Genomic DNA, 19,819 nt, shown 5'->3' with positions numbered 1-19,819 from the left:
TTGCACTTGTATTGTTGGGGAGTAAATTTTTAATAAGCAGGATTCTAGAGGTGACTTACAAGTGAAGTTACCTAGCAATGAGATTGGTTGAGAGCGTTTATTTTTACTTGAAATTTTTAAACTCTATTTATTTTATATAGTCTAGACTGCTTCTATTTCAGTTTTGGTTAATGGAATTTGTTTTCAATTGAATTTTGGTTTAGGCCTAAAATGGTTCCAACTTGTAGTAAGACCATTAACTATCATTTAATTATTGAAAGTTAGTTATTTTCGCTGTTTAATTCTGGTATTAACCTTAACCATTATCACAGTGGCGGTAATGCTTTAGTAATTCCTTTATTTAAGTTGGAAAATGATTTTATAAAAACAAAGAATTATTAGGGTGTTCAAAAGTGATATTTGCAAAGCTCTAGTTTAACAGATGTTTTGCATCAATAATATTTGATTACCCTTTTAATTAATTAGCAAGTTTGATATGTTTATCAAAATGTGTTTGTAACACTTAGTTGATCACTAATTCTAAAGTTGTTGGCTATTTGTGATCGGAGTTCATAATCCATCTTGCAAGATTATTAACGGAACATTATGAGAGAGTGTTTTGTGCTAGTCGGTTTTATAATAGTCTCAACATTTTTACTTTCTACACTATCATATAACGAAATTGACTAGTCATTTTACTAATATGTATTTTATAAAATGTTGTTGGACTAATTAGTTTCAATGTCTATATTTAAATTAAATTTTGTCCTTTTAATATAACCGATAACTAAAGATGATAGTGGTTAAAATAATAGTGCAACTATTAACAAACGGATGAAGTATTATGTACTACCTCCGTTTTATAATGATCGATCTTTATAGTTATTATTTACATAAATATTAAGACAAATAAGATAAAGTGTGTAAAAAAGTGGGTGAGTATAATAATATGGATAAAGGAAGAGAAATAGTGTAAAAATGTGGGTAGGTGTAAGAAAAACATGAATTAAGTAAGAAAAAAGTTAGTGGAAAGATGTAAATTTTGCGGGTTAAGGGGATAAAATGTACATTTTAATGTTCAAAAATAGTATAAAATACAGTGTAAAAAACATTGTGAAACAGAATAAAACGAAAAATGTAAAGATTGTTGTGAAACAGTAGACATTATAAGAAATTGTACTATTAACGACTGGAAATCCCGTCGCGAAAGGCCAATAATCATTGATTAACGAAGGGATTTCCTGTCGCAAACCCGTCATAAAAGGGGGTCGTCTTTAATAGAAAATTCCGTCGTAAATCCATCGTAAACCCGTCGTACAAGACATTTGCGACGGTTATTCCTGTCATTGTTTGGTTGTTAACCCCGTCGCAAAAGACTTTTATGACGGGATTTTTGACCCGTCGTAATTAGGTTGTCGTTAAAGATACAAATTCTTGTAGTGAGAGATAGTAATTAAAATTATATTAGTTTACAAAGGGATGGTTAAATTGGAAATAATGAATTATGAGGATAATATGGTGTATTATTATAAGGTTAACAATTTAACATAATGTATTATTTTATATACGGGTGTTCCGGGTACGAAACAATGTGTTTCGGATTGAAGGCCCTTTTGTTGATGTGGAAGATTTAGCTTGCTCTTAATGTGTTTTAAGTCCCAAATACCTGCACACAAGTGAGATTACTAGCCTCGGGGGTGTTTCCGAGGAAAGTCTCTCCGATGCCTAAGTAAGCACTACGTTCAGATCTAGAGAGAGTTCTCTAGAGAATTGTTAGTGTAAAGGAAATACATGAACGTACCTTGATATGTGCTCTAAGGCGACATATTTATATAGTGTGTGTAGTAAATGCAGCTATGGCTTTACTACAAGTGGGCATGGGGCCGCTTATATGAGGCGTAGAGCCTATGAGGGAGAGCTGACTTTATGTTGTGTTAGCCAAGTGGGCTTTTGGGCAGTTGCCCTATTGATAGATAATTGGGCACCCAAACAACATGTCACACAGACCCATTTAATTTAGGATTAAATGAATGGGTATTAATTTTCCACTTGCCGGTTTTGAAATTCAAAACTCCCGCCATTTTAATCCAAAAAGGTCTTCTAAATTTGGGCATTTATGACAAGTGTCATGTAGTTGCGATGATCGTTGTTTCCACTTCAAGTGATCATATATGCGGTGCAAACTGAAAGGAAGTTAAGCGGTTTGGGCTTCCCCTTATAAATATAAGACCCAATCTTTCATTTTAATATTTTCTTTCACCGTTTATTCGAAAGTCTCTCAAATTAAGGCAAATTTGCACTTTGAAATTCGTAGATCCTCGTCTTGTCGTTGGGAATTTTCTTCGGGACCTTGCATCATTCGACTTGTCGGCGAATTCCGCTTCTGATTCTTGGATAAATAATGTAAACTAATAACATTATTACTACAACGCCCACTCCGAAAATAACCAAAGCTTTCCTGCCCCGGCGATAGTAGATGGTGTCGTTCTCATTTCCATGGACTGCCGGCAAAAATGCAAGTCCCCTGCATGTATACGTGGCACATATCAATAAAAACATCAAATATTTGCTTCACATGTGGCGTCTAATAGCGAGGAAGTACAAGCGCATAACAGATATGTATGGGCAAATACATATCAGAACAAAAGACAAAATAAGAAAAAGGACAAAAAAGAAATTAAATGGCACTTTTTTAAACAAAAATGGTACTTTTTTTTACAGAATGGTACTTTTTTTTTACAGAATAGTACTTTTTTTTACATGAATGGTACTTCCTTTTTTTGTCTTTTAGCTATTTGCCTTTTAGTTGATATGTGTGTTTCCACACATATCTGATATGCGAAAAAACAACCTCTCTAATAGCGGAGGATCAATGTAGAAATAATGTCAAATACGGAGTATCGGATAATGTCAGACAAGTATTAGACCAAGCGCTTTAACATCAGCACTAAGAGCAGATAAATAAAGAAGACTCTTACTTTGGCTCTTAATCTCCCTCCTATGCCACCTAAGGTCCAACTTCAAATAAGAGAAAATTGTGGAAATCCACTACTTTTTTACCCTAGCTCTTATTCTCTCTTACTCTCTTCTTTTTCTTTTCTTTTTCATGCAAAAAGAATGATTTGGCATTAGTTCAGAATTTTCTCTTACACACTCTAATTAAGAGTCTCTCTTTTCTCACCTAAAAGCTACTCCCTCTGTCTCTTTTTTATTTTTACGTTTTTTTTATGGGTGTCCCAAATTGTTATTTACATTCAATTTTGTATTATCACATAAATGTTTTTAATTAGGGTAAATTATTTTTTACCACCTAAAAAATTGATAAATTGTTTTTTAACACCTAAAAATATTAAAAATGTCTTTTACCACGTAAAATAAAATAAAAATTGTTTTTTACCACCTCTTAACCGGAAATATGGACGGAAACGTTATGTGATCTCATTTCAACGACTATATTTTTTATTTTCTTCTTTTCACCCACGATTTTCATGTATATAAGCTACAATTTTTCCTTACTTCTCATTAATTCACATAACATTTTCATCTATTTTGTAGTTAAGAGGTGGTAAAAAAAAAATTCATATTTTTAGGTAGTAAAAAATAATTTAACCTTTTAATTATTACATTACCGTTTTTTTTTTGTCCCAAAATGTTATTTACGTTTTTTCTTTTTGGTTGTCCAAAATGTCATTTACATTTCATTTTATATTCTATCAAAATTTGTGTCCGATTATTATTTTAACTATATAAATTCATTGGGTCATTTAATCTCTCACACTTTTCCATTAAGATGTCAATTTTTCTCATTTTCCAAATATCGGAATTTTGATAAAAATGAAAACATTATATATAAACGTAATTTGCCTTATTTAAATAAAAAAATAGAAAAATCTCAATGCACGTTAACTAATCGTAAAACGCATGCAAAATGCCAAACGTAAAAAACAAAAAGAGACGACGAAAATGACTCTTAATTTTTCTCTCTCCATAAGAATCATCTAAGAGTCTAAAAGCTATAAGTTTCCCTCGAGATGTGACACTAAATAAAGTCATCTAACCATAGGCTGATAGGCCTGAAATATACTCGAGTTCGTTAACATACTCAATGTGTAAACGTACAACGGCAAATTAAAACACAACCAATGTGTACAATAAGGCCATATATAATTAATTACCAAAATCATCACAAATTTATTCCTAGGAAATTGAGTGATAGAGTTATGAGAAAAGTTAATTTTATTGATATTTGTAATGAAGTATTTATAGAAGCCTAAGAATATTATAAAGTCAACAATAATATCAATTGTTAAAATAACAAAGATATTGTATATAATTAAAAGATATTATAAAATTAAATCTACCACTAATATGTTAAGTATATTTACAAAATCAGTAATAAATTATTGCCATGGATAAGTTGAAAAGTATTGTCAGTGTCGATCTTGTGAAATTAAGATTGGAAGAATGTGATTTAACAGAATTTCAGAAGATATTAGCATTTATATGAGTTATGCATGCAATGTAATTACGCGCTTATGTTATACTAATCAGCACGTGTAATTGTTAAGCTAACCGAATTCTCCACGATTTAAATTCTTTCTTATTACGTACTACTACCTCTGTTTCAGAAAAGTCTTTACAGTTACTATTTGCACGGACTCCAATGCAATAATTAACTATTAATATATCCAAATTCGTATCTGGAAAAATTATAAAAAGTTGATAATCTGAAAATACATACCGAGATCAATCTAACAAGATCTTACATGTAACGTTTTGATGTATATAATAGTGAGAATTTACGGTCAAAATTTTCATATTTTGGACACATATTCCTAAGCGTAAAGAACTTTCAGAAACAGAGGAAGTACGTGTTATGTAAGCGTATTTCTCTAATCTATACATATAACTTCCCAAGTTTAGTATACTTATTAAACTCTAGCTAATAATCGCGTATAGATAAGTGTCTGATTAATATATACTCATTGCCATGCTTAACAACAAAGCACTCACTACCATGCTATAAGGTTGTTTGTAATCAATGAATTGCCAAATGAAGTACTCGGTATATTATTGGAAACTGAAATCATGAAATGGATGTCTACAATAATTCACTACGAAAATTAACTGAAAGAAACTATTTATTTTATATAAAACCAAAAAAATAATACAAATTTGTATCAGACACTACTGATCCCACAGCCCTATATACTATTTACTCCCTCCGTCCCGGAATACTTGACTTGTTTTCCTTAACGGGTCGTCCCTTAATACTTGACCTGTTTCTAAAAATGGAAATATTCTAATAATATTATATTATTTCTCACTCCACCCCTATTAACCCACCTACCCCTTACTCCATACAAAAAATAATTAAAAATTCAACCCCTACTCTCCCCCAACCCCACCTTTTACATATTTTCCACTAACTACATTAAAATAATACCCCACTATCAACTACTACCTATTAAATTAAATAAGTCAACTCAAGTCCCTTAAACTCTGTGCCGGTCAAACCGGGTCGAGTATTCCGGGACGGAGGGAGTACTAATTAAGTACGTACATATCATGCATTATGTCAAATTAGTCTTTAGTCCCGAAGTTATTGGTATGTATTAATGTAACAACGGGTAAGTTATTGATACGGAGTAACTATTTGCGCAGACTCGTCAAGGGCACAAATAGTTACTCCGTATTAACTAAGACATTGTTGAAAAAACCCATTACAGTTTAACCCGAATAACAAACTGAAAATTGATCATTACCAAACTTGACTTATCCAGCCAGAAACCGACCTCACCAATCTGTCAAAACAGGTCTACGACCAAATATGATGCCAATAAATACACAATAAAACTCAGGGTCTGTTATATATATATTACTCCCTCCGTTCCTAAATGTTCTTCCTGTTTCCATTTCGGGCAAGAAAATAGAGTACAATAATAATAATAATAACAGATGTGAAACCCGGGTTGCATAACAAAGGAATGAGATGCTTAAAAACCAACGGGAGCAAGCACCCTTAACAGTAAAATGTGCACCATCAGACTGAAAAATAACTATGAAAACCCCTCTACGTACATACAAAAATCCTCGTACTAACAATTTAATATTACAAGGTTAAACCAAATTCCCTCCTAAGATGTACATAACTCACCTCTTCCAGCCACACCAAGCCAGAAAAATCACTTGTCCAGAAATGCTGCTGCTGCTTCATTGTATCATAATGGGGCATATGTTTGAACCTCGATCCAGCAGCTAGCTATCCCTTTTCCTTTCCCTCTTTCAACTAACTGACTATCTCCGATCAAGCCTCCCTCTCCAATGGCTTTTGACAATTAAAAATGATCCTTAAAGTCCAACCCATTTGACCCACTTGAAAACCCGCCCAACTCTAAATGGCAAACCATAGTCTTTGGTCACTGCCGGCTCCCTCCTGGCCGCCTCTGCTTCTGACCAGACGTATACTCCACGTTCTTGTCGACTGCCAGGTACCGTGTTATCCAATATTACAGCCACAACGAATGCAACCACCATGTGGAGTGATAGCAATGTGTTTACAACATAGTTAAGCTGCACCAAATATGCCATGTCAATAACTCACCGGAACTCTATATTCCCACCGCATATAATAATAATCAATAACTTTAATAACCTTAAATCACCTTTAAAAGTTATATAAAACTACTTACTAAGGCTCTTTTTCCGTTAAGGGTAACAGATTATTAAGGAAGGATGTGTATTTTATTTTGTTGGTAGGTAAGTCGAATGACCCGCATCGGCCGCATGGACAAGACTCCTCACGGGTCCCCAATCCAGACTTCGCAAAGCACGTTGCAAATGGAGGATCAGGAGGAAGAAAGGATAAGGGGATAGTGGATAGTTGGATACCCACCCCGAGAAGCCCTAGTGGGGTTTAATCCCATGACCTCAAGGTACTCATCCCTCTAGACCTAGAACTGTTAGTATCTAGTTCATGTAATTATACAGTCGTTTCCTGTTTGAGAGTTCAATGGTGATGCTTTTCCATTGACAAACACTTTCTTTTCTTTCATTTTTAAATTAAACCTGTTTCCAACAACACAAGTATAAAGAGGAATGTTCGCCAGCAGAGGGCCACAACCTTAGATTTACATGGTCATCCCATGCAAAATCATCAATAAGACATATCCATAAAAACAAAATATAAAATATTCCATAATTATGGATTTATGACCTCAAACTGCAGTCCACGATAAACCTTTGCAGTGTTTTTTATTTGACAAGCAAGAGAGAATACAGCAAAAGTTGGACAGAGGAGAAAGATGCTTACCCCTCCAAATTTCGTCTGGACGGGCCCATGAGAGGCTACAATGTATGGAACAAAATAACTTGGTACTGACACATTAGACTTTGGAGAGATGCCATATTGCTGGAGGTACGCTGGTATAGAAAGAGAGAAAAAGAGGGAGAGTCCAACAATGATAATGTTTCTAGCACTTCCGGCCTCACTGTATCGCAGATTTGATAAGCCTAAAGCAGTAAGCATCCCCCACATGAAGCAAAGGAGAGCAGCAACCATGACTTGAGGAATAGATGCTAAAAACCCTCCAACTTTACCTGCATGCATGGCAAAAGGAATTCAATATAAAATGCAAAACCAGAATCGGTATTTTGCTAAATCAGAGGATATGTGAAAGCATGAACAAATGAAAAACAACAATAATTTGTCACGTTATAACATTGTCAACTATCCTTCATGGCTTAGCAAGTTAAAACATGTGTCAATGAAAATTATGTGATGCTCCGCCTCCGGAGCTTCTTCCACTCTTCGTAGTAGATATGCCTAAAATTTATGTACAACATCTGTGCAATGGCTTTTAACAATGTCTTTTACATTAAAAATAAAAATAAAAATATGCACAGTTCACCGAGAAACTTGAAGCATAAGGGACACAAGAGCAGAAGAACTCACCTATAAGAGATAAGACGATAAAAATACATGCACCTAACTCAACTGCTCTCCGGCTTCCCATTTTAGTTACAGCAATAGTGTGCACATTTTCGGTGAGTGTTGTGGATCCAGTCCCTGTACCCCAAAGGCCAGCTAAGACACTGCAAATACCTTCCAGACCAATCCCTCGACTAAGAACACCTCGTGTTGGAGGTCTAGAGGCCACCAATAAGGACGATGCATGGTATGAACCAACCTATGAAGTAAGATAAAGATTGAAATTATTTAAACAATATTTGAGGTCTTTGAGTTATTCGATCTTTCATGTAAAAAGATCAAGGATAAGATCAAAACCAGAATCTACAAAACAAGTCTGGAGTACATGCACAATGATTAAGACTGTTTAAAACATTGGAAAGTGTAAATGCAATACACCGCCATCGATGCTAATAGCATATTCACTTATAAACCACGATTGTAGGGTGTAAGTGGACTGGAAAAAGTCCAAAGTCCAAAGTCCAAAGTCCAATCCAATCAAAACTTGTAGGATTAGACCGGACTTGAAAACGTTTGGATCAGACTCGGACACAAATTTCCGAGTCCAACTTTTTTGGACTGGACTTGGAGTTAACCTCTTGGAGTCCATAGCATCTGATGACTTGACCAGCAAAAAGTGACATCATGCCGACAGGTGGATGCTAATGCAAGTTGAGGTGATATTTTCCAGGGAATATGCGAAGGACGTAGAAATCCTGAAAGGTAATGGTATGATCAAGTGCTAGGAGTCTTCCCAAGGAGTGACCATTACAATTACTCGTCTAACCATGCATTGCAACTCTCAGATTTAAAATAATTGACAGAGAACTTACAGAATCCACTGACGCAATTATGGAGACAAAGCACATAACAAGGGCCATTTTCCAGCTGAATACAGGTGTACCCCATTGCAAAGGATAAGGAAATCTAAACCACGGTGCCATTTTCAGTGCATGTGAAGTATCAACACGGCATTGTTTCATCCTGGCAACATGCTTTTTACAGTGCTCGGATATAATATTTGATGTAGGTACACTTGGATCACAGCCTTTGTAGCTGTATGCCCCTGCTGCAGTCAGAAGAAATGCGGCAGCCCACGTGATTGCAAGAGCCAAGGGAACCTGGAAATAACTTAGCATGAGATACGACTTGCATTGACTACATTCCCCCGTCATATAAAACTTACTAAACTGTTTCGACTTTTAGCATGACCGACCAAACTCATTTACTTCAATTGACCTTCTTAACTCTAAGATCTCTAAACTAACAATTAGCAGAGTGATCTAATCATCCATAAATTGTACTTTGTGTACTATGACAAATATCTAACGGAGACAACGGTTCAAATATAATATTTCATATTTATGTTACGAAGCTGCCAACAGAAAACTAACTGTAGTACAGAAAAGAAGCAAGACATACCGCATATATCAGAAATACACGGTGACCAAGAATAGATATCTTTCTCAGGTACTGCAAGAAAAATCGGTGAATGATATCAGTGTTATTGCAGGCCAGAATTTAAAAGACAGTAACAGCTTTATAAAAATTTAATCATAATGGATGGATCACAATTAGAGCATCTCTTACAAGAGAGAAGATAATCACAAGCAATATCTGCACAGCACCAATCTCGAGACAAGTACCAACTTGTGGGAAGCCATAACTATAAAACGAAAGCCCTACAGCAGCAATAGTTGGAGCCACAACCACCGGATTGATAACCCTAGAGGTGGAAACAGTTATATAAATGATTTACCATTCGATAAGACGTTGCAACAAACATATGGAAACACCGTAAAACACAAAATTGAAATAACAAAGCAAAAACAAGTCGAACAATATAGTGACCAGCAAGATATGTGCAGCTAGACAAAACATAAATGTGCGTCTAAAAACAATATAGCGTACATCCAAAGAGACCATTAGATTAATTCTGTTTAGATATAAAGGCATAGAAGAACACCTCGTGTTGGAAAAGAAAGTTTACACGTCTTGAGATTCTAGACGACATACAGGCTACTACCATAAATTTCAAGCAATCTCCTACTTGATTTTTATGCTCCCCCATATATATTAAAAAAAAAAAAAAAAAAAAACTGTTGTCAAAATCAATGCACATATGTATGCAAACATGAATGTACAGCACAATCAGAGTAGTACTAAAGTCACTTGGAACAACTAACTGGAGAGACATTGAGGCATATAACACAGGTTAAAGGGGAGGAGGCGTGGTGTAGTACACTTTGTGATTAGATGCTTTCTTTCAGTAGTTGGTGTTGGTATATACAGGGGTAACAAGAGAATTTACTGTCGCACACCTAAAAAGTAGGCTACTGCAAAATGACCAAGTTTAGGGATGGAGAAATCATAAATGCTTAGGTGGATGTGGGCCGTAACAAATCAAACTAAATTTTGCCCAAAGCTAGTCATGTAAAAGGAAGCTTAGATAGTTTAGATGGATGTAAAGTACAGCACAGAAGAGGGTGTTACAAGATAGTGAGATGAGACATAAACTGACTGGATAAATCTTTCACAAGAGACTTAGTTGACCTTGTGTACAGCTCAGTAGATGAGGGAAAAACTCTACAAGGAACAGGACATAAAATCAGTAATATGTAGAACAAAAAATGGACTGCTGTTTACTGAACCTAGGAATAATAAGGACATAAAAAAGAAAACTGGATTTATTTTTCTATGAAAGATATGCTCTCTTTTTTTCTGGTGCAGTGAGAGATATGCTTCATTAACACTCCCATTTTATTTTACTTTCATTAGGAATGAAAACTTAGTGTAAGTTTACTAAAGATACTACAGCCTGAGTCATCCTTTCAAAAGAATACAACAGCAGTGGAGAGATATAATAAACAAAATGAATGCTGTCGTGACTCGTGGCCCAAGTTACTAAAACCGAATGAAGAGAAGAAAGAAATTCTTCATAGAGAATCAACAGACAACCATGCTACAAATAAGAAAGCTTCCAAATCTTACAAATAATGACAAATTGGCAATCGTAAAAGCTATGACTTAAAAGTTTTAAACTACAGAAAAAAAATAAAAAATGTATTTCAAAAGAATAAAAATGAACCAACTAAATATATAATTATTACAGTGACACAAACAAGAAAAAACCGTGTAATTTAATTTGTTTCTTCAAATTATTTAACATTAGATAACAGATACACATCCTCCATCTCAAATAAGGCACCCACGTTTTCAAAACTAAACTTTGACTAAGAATTTTTTACTTACATTTTCTATACATTAAGTCATGCTATCAAATCTTCTCGCTAAATTTTTAGTATACAGTACTTCAATAATCTAAGAGAGTATAGCTGTGTAGCCACATAGGGGGGAAGTACCTTTATACACTTATTTGCAGGGATATAAGATGAGTATGCTCATTTACCCCCTTCACAATTCACTCACCACCACTTTTGTTGGTAGTATGATAGTTGATAGCATCCAGCCATCTACTGTTTTAACACAGTTATATTACATACTACCTCTGTTTCTGAAAGTTATTTATGCCTTGGAATATGTGTCCAAAGTATAAAAACTTTGACCATAAATTCTCATTGTTATGTACATAAAAACGTTATCACAAAAGATCTTGTTAGATTGGTCTCGTGATATATTTTCAAAATATCAACTTTTTATAATTTTTTCACATACGGAATTGGATATATAAGTGGTTAAATATTGCATTGGAGTCCATGCAAATAGTAAGAGTAAAGAACATTAAGGAACGGGGGTAATATAATTCAACCCAATCGAGTATTACTTTCTTTGAGTCTGGATGTTTACCCATTATCCTTGTTATAATTTATTACAGAATGCCATAATAAGGTTGTAAAGGTCTTTCGGTAAGGGATCTTGAGCTTGCCACTCCACAAAATATCTTTGGTTACGTGCGATTTAAATCACACCGCGATAACTGTTATGGACCCTTATTTTACCAAATGATATATATGTTGTGGACCTTATTTTACCATAAGATATATGTTACGGAATCTTATTTTACTATAATAGCAGTTACTACCAGCTTCTAAAACTCTAAAAGTGATACGGATCATACAATTGAATTCAGATATAAATTATTATTTTGTCAGTTAGTCACTATGTTTAGAATCTTTTATGCATACACAAAATAACAGATAAGGTTGTGCAAAACTACATCTAAGCTATAATCTAAAAATTATTATCCAAAATTTTTGAGTTACAATGAATAAAGTAAATATTTTCAATGTGTTAACCTCCGAGTGGACACTCTCTAAAGAAAGCTAAGAAAAATCAAAATAAACTTCCCATCAATATTCATCATACCTCCTTTCCAATTGATCTCATCTACATATAACTGAACTCCCTAGTTACCTTCCTACCCAAGCTAAGAATACCAACTTATTTGTATTACCTAAAGTGCCCCTTCACCTAAACTTGATGCATTACACAAATCCACCGGTGATCAAGTAGTTGAGAAAGTTTCTAGAATCGTATGCTGTGTTTAGTTTAGTGTTTAGTCAATCCCAAACTCGAGCTACACAATATATTCCTAATTCGATATATGTCTCTTGTCAATCTGCAAAACATATCCTCCTTCCCCGGAAAAGGAATCCCATCAAAAGCACATGAACTTGCTTCTTTCACTTAGTGGTCTGATTTTTCTCTTCATCCTCCCCCTACCCCACATCTACTTTGAAGTTTGGAAAGGAAGATGTCGGGATGAGGACTGGAACAAAACATTCTATTTAAATCACACAACCAAATCCGCAAATAGCTTGTGGTGTATTTCTTCCAATTCTCTCACATGAGAGCTTGGGGAGAGGGGGGACATGTCTCTATCCCAAAATCTAATCCACACTACACCTCATGAATGATCTTCCTTCAAGCTTAGTTTTAAAAAGCGTGAAGCGCACTGAAGCGCAAAAGGGCCTTGTAGCTTAAGCGCAAAGCGCAAAGCGAAAGCGCACGCTTTTCGTAGGCGAAGCGCACCCAGAAAGAAATAATAAAATTTCAAAAGTTCAGAAAATATGGAGAAAATATGGAAAGAAAAGATGAAAGAAAAAAGAGAAATCAATACGATGAAAGAAAAATTCAGAATGCGACGAGAGAAATCCGACGAGAAGGCTAGAGAAATCCGGCTATGGGAGAAAATTGCACTAGGGTTTTCAAAAATATCCCAAATATTCGCTTTTCAAAAAAAACAAATCACGTGATACTTTTAAAAAGAAAATTAGAGTCACGTGGCTTTATTTTTTATAAAAAAGAAGGGTTTGATGTGCCCAGACTACAAGAAGCGCAAAAGCCCTAAGAACCGCAGAAACACCGAAGCGCTAGGAAGCGTGCGCTTCTTGTATGTCGCTAGGCTTCGGCTGGCAAAAGCGTTTTGCTGTGAGCTTCTGAGCTTTTGAGCTTTAAGCGCAAAAAAGCGCGCTTTTTAAAACTAAGCCTTCAAGTAGGATAATTTTATGAGTTGGCCATCTACTCAACTAAAAATCTAAAGTTGTTGGCAAACTAACTATGGTTTAATCTCTAAAAACTACTTCATATACATTCTCACTAACTTGGGGTGTGGTCTGTGGATAAAGAACTAGCCCGTTCAAACCTTATACCAAGTCTCCCAATAAATGGAAATAGAGGCTCCCAGAGAACTGATGCAAAACTTCTTGGTCTCTATTTCTATACTGCCACATAAGAAAAGCAACTCAAACGAAAGCTTCAGTTTGAACTGAAGGGTGGTGGGGATTTTATTTCTAGAAAGGATAGAAAGTTTGAGTAGCTGGGTAGTGGGTTTGCTACAAAAGGTGGACATATGGGACATAATCTAGATAAAAACATTCTTTCCCACACATTTCTATTCTGTCTTCGCCTAATTTTCATAAAATCTATAATTCCATACATGACTGACACTGATTTGATCATATACTCCACCCTGTAATATTATGAGACTAACAGGTCAAGACGGTTGAACCACAAACTTAAATGTCAAAGCTGGCATTTGAGGAAAACATGTGAGGGGAGAAGACTGTCACCCTGTAGTATACATGATAAATTATGTATCATGAATATCCTTTCCCCGTAATGACTGTGTTTCACCATCTGTTTGGACTGTTTCATGCTTAAAGATATTTCCCGACATAAGATACAATTCTCCAAATGGTATCCAACTCTCCTAAAGTCCTACTACAAACAGCCAATTTCATTCACTGCATAGACTGCAGAGATGAACAAAAAATTCATACCAACAGAACGCCGCGAGAAGTTGAAAAGGCAAAGATACCAATAAAACTTTAAAACTCATGCTCCACGGTATTTTTTCATATAAATAGCTAAAGATTATGCTACAACTGCCAAAGAATGCATTAACTAAGCAACTTCTTGCAACCACAAAAGTAAACTGTGACCAAAGTGCAACAACATAGGAGGTACTATGAAGGAAAGGTGGACACTACAGCCATAGCACACGATCAAATCAAATATAGTCCCTCTTTGTCCATGCCAATAGAAAATAGAGGAAGGGGAAAAGGTCTCATTTAATCACATCCATCCACATGCAAAGAAGGTCAAATCAAGACACTTCTTACTATTTCATAGCAATTGCATTTTATATTGTTCAAAACATCTAGTTCTTTCTGTTGGTCCACATGGAGCAAAATTGCCAATGCAATTTATACAAATAATGAGAAGGGTACTTGAGTCTAAACCAATAGGCCAATACCTTATGGGTAAGACATCATAAACTCATTAAAACTAAAAGGGGAAGTAGCACAAAACAGAATCTAATATCTTTTTCGAACAGCCATTATCCACTAACTCCACAAGATTATCCTACACATCAAAGGATTCAACCAGCAAAAATTACAAAAATTAACAGAAATCTAAGATTCATACCTGACCAACAATGACATCAATCCACTGTAGCCTAAGAATGTCTGAAATGCTGATCCTATTATGATGGCCCCTTGGAGCTCCTTCATTATGTGCTTGAAGTTCTGCAGTGATTACAAATATATAAACAAACTTGAAAGAGACTTAAACAATGGACATAAGCAACATATGAAGTTATCCGTAGAAAATTATCAGTAACATAAAACCCTAGTCACGAATTACAAACATAACAACTTCAAATCGTCCGTAAAACAAAAAACATCCTGCTTGAGGTTATCATGCAGTTTCTTTATACACTATAGTCTAAACTTGTGATGAAGCATAGGAGTAAGCCTATCAGAGATACAAAGTAGTTAAAAATGAAAATAACCGTCCAGCAAGAAAGTTAACAGACAAGTAGTAGCCTGCCTAACTCAAACATGTTTGGAGATACTGGTTAATGGCTTTAAGCTACATCAAAATGGGTGAATCAGAAATTTTCTAAGACACAAATGGCATAAAACCTGCGCAAGGTAGATGAACATGTCTCAAAGAAATATCATTAAGTAAAAGATACTAGAGTATGTCTATACGTTTAATTTCTCCAAAGGTACATCAGAACAACACTGTAATTCTGACAAATGGATAAAAATAAATTTTCTCGCCAACCTGCCCCTTAGCCTTTCCAGTTTATGGTCAAATGGAAACAGCAGTTTGCACTTTGCAGGGTCAAGCTACATGCATCCAGATCCTCCCTCAGGTCAAAGCCATCATAGAAAATCAAGATAATACATTCTATTCTGGCTACTAGTGCATAACATCGAACTTTGCAAGGAAAAATCATGTCTAGGAGTGTCTTCCCTAACCTATATGCCAGTACTATTGTTTGCCAATCATAAAATGAGATCATTACTACATTTCTTCCAGACATTCCCTCCTAGGGAGCTTACCCCAAAAAAAGAAAAAGTTTGTTCCCAGGTTACAGTCCCTCAAAGCATTTCGGCTGGGATCCAACATTTTTTTTAAAACCTTCCATTGGTTTTCTGTCTCAAATTGCTGGAACTAGACAGCCAGACAACTACACAAATTGTGGACAGGACATTGACGGCCAAATTTACACAAATTGCTCTCTTGTAGAGTTAAACCAGTACAAATAATACTCAAACCAGAAAATATCCAGATCATTCTCGAACCAATCACTGAAGTGTTAATAAACACACGTAGTAATGTTTAAGATCACGTAAGACGCTAAAACTAATTCCATTAAGCAATCGTGAGAAAAAACAAAAGCACCAGAGGAAATAGATAATTTGCAGAGAAAACAAATAGAACTTGTCCGAGGTTACAAACATACATTTCCTTGCAGCTTTTGGAATTCCGTAGAATTGATTATTGCAAGTGCTGGAGCCAGATAAACAAAAGAAGGCCCTTGTATTAAGGGCAACCTAGTTCCAAAGAATGAATGCAATAGTGTAGTTACTCCAGTCATGAAGAGAACCGTGGACACCACATTGGCTGTATCCTCCTACATTCACTAAATCACATTAGAACAACACAGTAAACATCAAAACTGATGCTTGAATTTGTGGAGCACAATATAAGCAACAGAAATTTAGAGCTTCAGTGTTATGCTTACATAAGATCCACCCATTGCCGGTACTATCACAAGAGGTATCAGAATTATTGAGCCCAAAATCGATAGATAATGTTGGAGACCATAAAAACCAATGGGGACTGCAAAATCAAACAAACCAAAAAGGTAAGTTCCCTATCAATCAATACTTAACAAAGATCAAAAGTTTCCAATATACACCGAGACCCACTAAAAAATTCAACTACAAATTCCAACAACCTCAAAGTAGTGATCTCATCATGATTATTGCATAAAGACTGAAACTTTCTATTAACCAATTATATTATCACACTATATAATTGAATATAAACCTGCTATACATTACATTATCTTACGTATATATTGAAAAACAAAATTATCAAAACAACTAGTCAGTAAAAATTATGAAAGAAAATAGTTTAACTCGAAAGAATTATTGATTTAAAAAAATAGAAAACTCACGAAGACCAGGACTATCTCTGAGCTCATACTTCATATGAGACTGCCTCCCAACAAACCCATCATCCTCTACAATATGAGGCACCGCCTCTACACCCTCCTCGTTCCTACCCTGCCCTCTCCGGGAACCCCCCTCGACAGCGTGCCCTGGCCCGTTCCCATTCGCTACAGGTGTCGGCCCCTTCGCTGCACCCCCACTCCCTCCATCAGAGTCCCTTCTCCTCTTCACTGGCACTTCCTTCTCCCCACCAGTCGCCGGAACAGCCGCCGGAGGAACTGCGGGAACTGCTACCGGCCCATTTGCTGTCGGTAAAGGCCTCGACCGACCCAATTCTAGATCAACAGCAGAATCCGACCCCCGTGACTTCGGAACTGACCCAACTGGGCCTGAATCACTAGCATTAGTCTCACCAGAAAACTTGGGCCGAAACCCAGTTTTCTTAGCCCAAGATGTCGGTGGCATTGGCTTTGATTCCGGCACCGGCGGCCATTGCCCGGGTTTAGGCTTCTTATTCGGGTCTGAACTCGCCATGTTTATTATTTTTTGGGGTCAAATCGAAAGCTACAAATCCATTATAAAAAACCCAAGTATAAAAATCAAAAACAAATTTCAGAAACTGGGTAGATCTGAATTTTCTCTGAGATCCAAGAAAATGCAAGAACAACAGCAGCAGCAGAAGGAGAAGTGACAAAAATGGAATGAAAAACGCGGTTTTTTTTATTTTATCTCTCCTCTTTTCTCACTCTAGCTTGCTTAATAAGAGTGAGCAAGTACAGTAGTGTAGTCCTAGTTTTCTTCCATAATTCAAAATGGGGTTTTAATTTTTATTTTAAATATTTTTACAGAGTAATTTTTTGGTTTTATTGAGAAGAAGAAGGTGATGATGTCATAAGGGAGAGAGATATGGATATGATAATACATCATACATGCAGTGGTGTGCAATTAATCTTACTGTTTTGTCGTACTTTTGAAGATTTTTAGGGGGAATTCTTTGTTAAACTTTCAAGTAATTAGGTTTAATAAGATTGAAGCTAAAGTTTTTATCTCACCTCCTAGATTGATGGCGATTAATATATTTGTTAAATTAGTAAAACATTACAAAATAAAAAAAAAATATGCTAGATACGAAGAATTGAGGAGTGATGAGTCGTTGGTGGACACTAGACACTGTAGAACATATTAGGTGAATTCGAACGAAGAAGTCTCTGCGGCTATCGGTTATTTGTTAGAAAAGTAAAAGTAAATAGTAATGAAAATAATTTTGGGGAGAAAATGAGATTGTACAGTAAATAACATATGGACTTCTTGCTTACAATGGTATTTTTTTCAAATAAATGGTATATTTTTTTAGGGAAAGGGTACTTTTTTTTAATGAAATGGTACTCTTTTAAACGGAATGGTACTCTTTTTAACGAAATGATACTGAATTTAACGAAATGATACTCTTTTTAATGGAATGGTACTCATTTTTATTTTTATTTTGACTTTTCCTACTACCACCCTTGCTTATTTTGTCATTTAGTGAGTGTTATGTTTTTGCAATATACTCCGTATAACAGCTAGCCACAGCGACGAGTCCACACCCGGATGCACCGTACACTCTCTCACATTTTCCCTGAACATGTGATGAGAAAATGTGAGAGGGGCCACCAATGAACACTAAAATACCTTTGGGTATACGGTGTGCTCGGGTGCACGTAATAATTTTCATGGACAGTGGGCAACGAAACTCATACCCACCCAAAAAAATGGAATTGAATGAAATGAAATGAAATATAAAAGTAAGGGGACCACTTAATAAATGAGTAAAAGTGTTGTTAATGTTTGTATACATGTTATGATTGTTGCATAAATATTATCATTGTTGCATAAATATTGTCACGGCAACTTTTGTGTGAGACCGTTTTACCGAAAAAACCATTTTGATTGCTAAACTAATTGGTTTCATTGCTTAACTAATTAGTTTCAGTGTTTAACTAATTAATTCCATTGTTTAACTAATTAGTTTCATGATTAACTAATTAGTTCCAGTGCTTAACTAATTGGTTCCATTTGTCTGTATAATATACTAAAAGAGAGGAAATCAATGTGATGATGACAAATGTCATTCATTAATTCGCCTCTCTTTTAATTACAAATAATTTTTTTAAAATATTTCTAATACATATATGGAATAATAACATAACTTAATTAAGCACCAGAAAATACTCATATAATATCTTTAACTCGACTACAAATAATTTGATAAATCATGTTAATTATATATAGTTCCTTTATTTAAAACGTAAATTAGTTCTAAAAAAAATGTGAATCACAAGTAAAATAACTAGTATTATAAAAGATTTTTTTGATTTTTCGGTTTTATATGTATTTACTCATTAAAATACATCTAGAGCTAAGTATCCTGGCATATTCTATTTCAATCTCACGCCTAACATTATTCTTACATGTGTTACTATGTTTTCTTTATAATTTATATGTGATTATCTAACACAATTAACTATATTCTCTTTATATATTTACATTGACTACCTAACATAATCAGAGTATATTTACCGTAATTACTTTTCTTTGACGTGCATGTTCTCTAATTCGAATACAATCTTGTCCAAAAAGTACTTGCAAAACGTTTTATTGGTAAATTCGAGTGCATATTATAAAATATTGTGGAAACCCTTAACGGCTTAACCATCCGCCATCATGCAAAATATCATATGCATTACAATCTTTATCTAATATTTTTTGTGGAATGCAATATTATGTACTCTGTGCAATTATCATTTCTAATAAGTGTTTATTTCATTTGCATTACAATCTTTATTGAATGGTTTCTGCAAAAATATGCACTTCCTTCGTTCTTAAATGTTAGACCCTTTTGTAATTGAAGACAATCCAACAAAAAGTACAATTGTCACATGGATTCAATAGAATT

The 19,819-nt window shown here is 35.0% G+C and overlaps 1 protein-coding gene across 1 annotated transcript; it reads right to left on the bottom strand.

Annotated features, from left to right (window-relative positions):
• Positions 1–5,909: 5,909 nt before the first annotated feature.
• Positions 5,910–17,821, bottom strand: LOC110790169 (nucleobase-ascorbate transporter 12). Its single transcript, XM_021994944.2, has 10 exons — positions 16,890–17,821; positions 16,452–16,549; positions 16,170–16,340; positions 14,840–14,940; positions 9,539–9,674; positions 9,371–9,421; positions 8,782–9,069; positions 7,934–8,168; positions 7,292–7,578; positions 5,910–6,552 (listed from the first exon to the last, which is right to left on the bottom strand). Exons 1-10 carry the CDS (start codon positions 17,416–17,418, stop codon positions 6,331–6,333), a joined length of 2,118 nt encoding a protein of 705 aa, XP_021850636.2. The 5' UTR covers positions 17,419–17,821; the 3' UTR covers positions 5,910–6,330.
• Between the last annotated feature and the right edge of the window lie 1,998 nt (positions 17,822–19,819).

This window comes from Spinacia oleracea, chromosome 4 (genome assembly GCF_020520425.1).
Source record: "Spinacia oleracea cultivar Varoflay chromosome 4, BTI_SOV_V1, whole genome shotgun sequence".
Lineage (NCBI taxonomy): Eukaryota > Viridiplantae > Streptophyta > Magnoliopsida > Caryophyllales > Amaranthaceae > Spinacia > Spinacia oleracea.
Note: the sequence above shows the minus strand (reverse complement) of the source record. Positions and strands in the feature narration are given on the sequence as shown.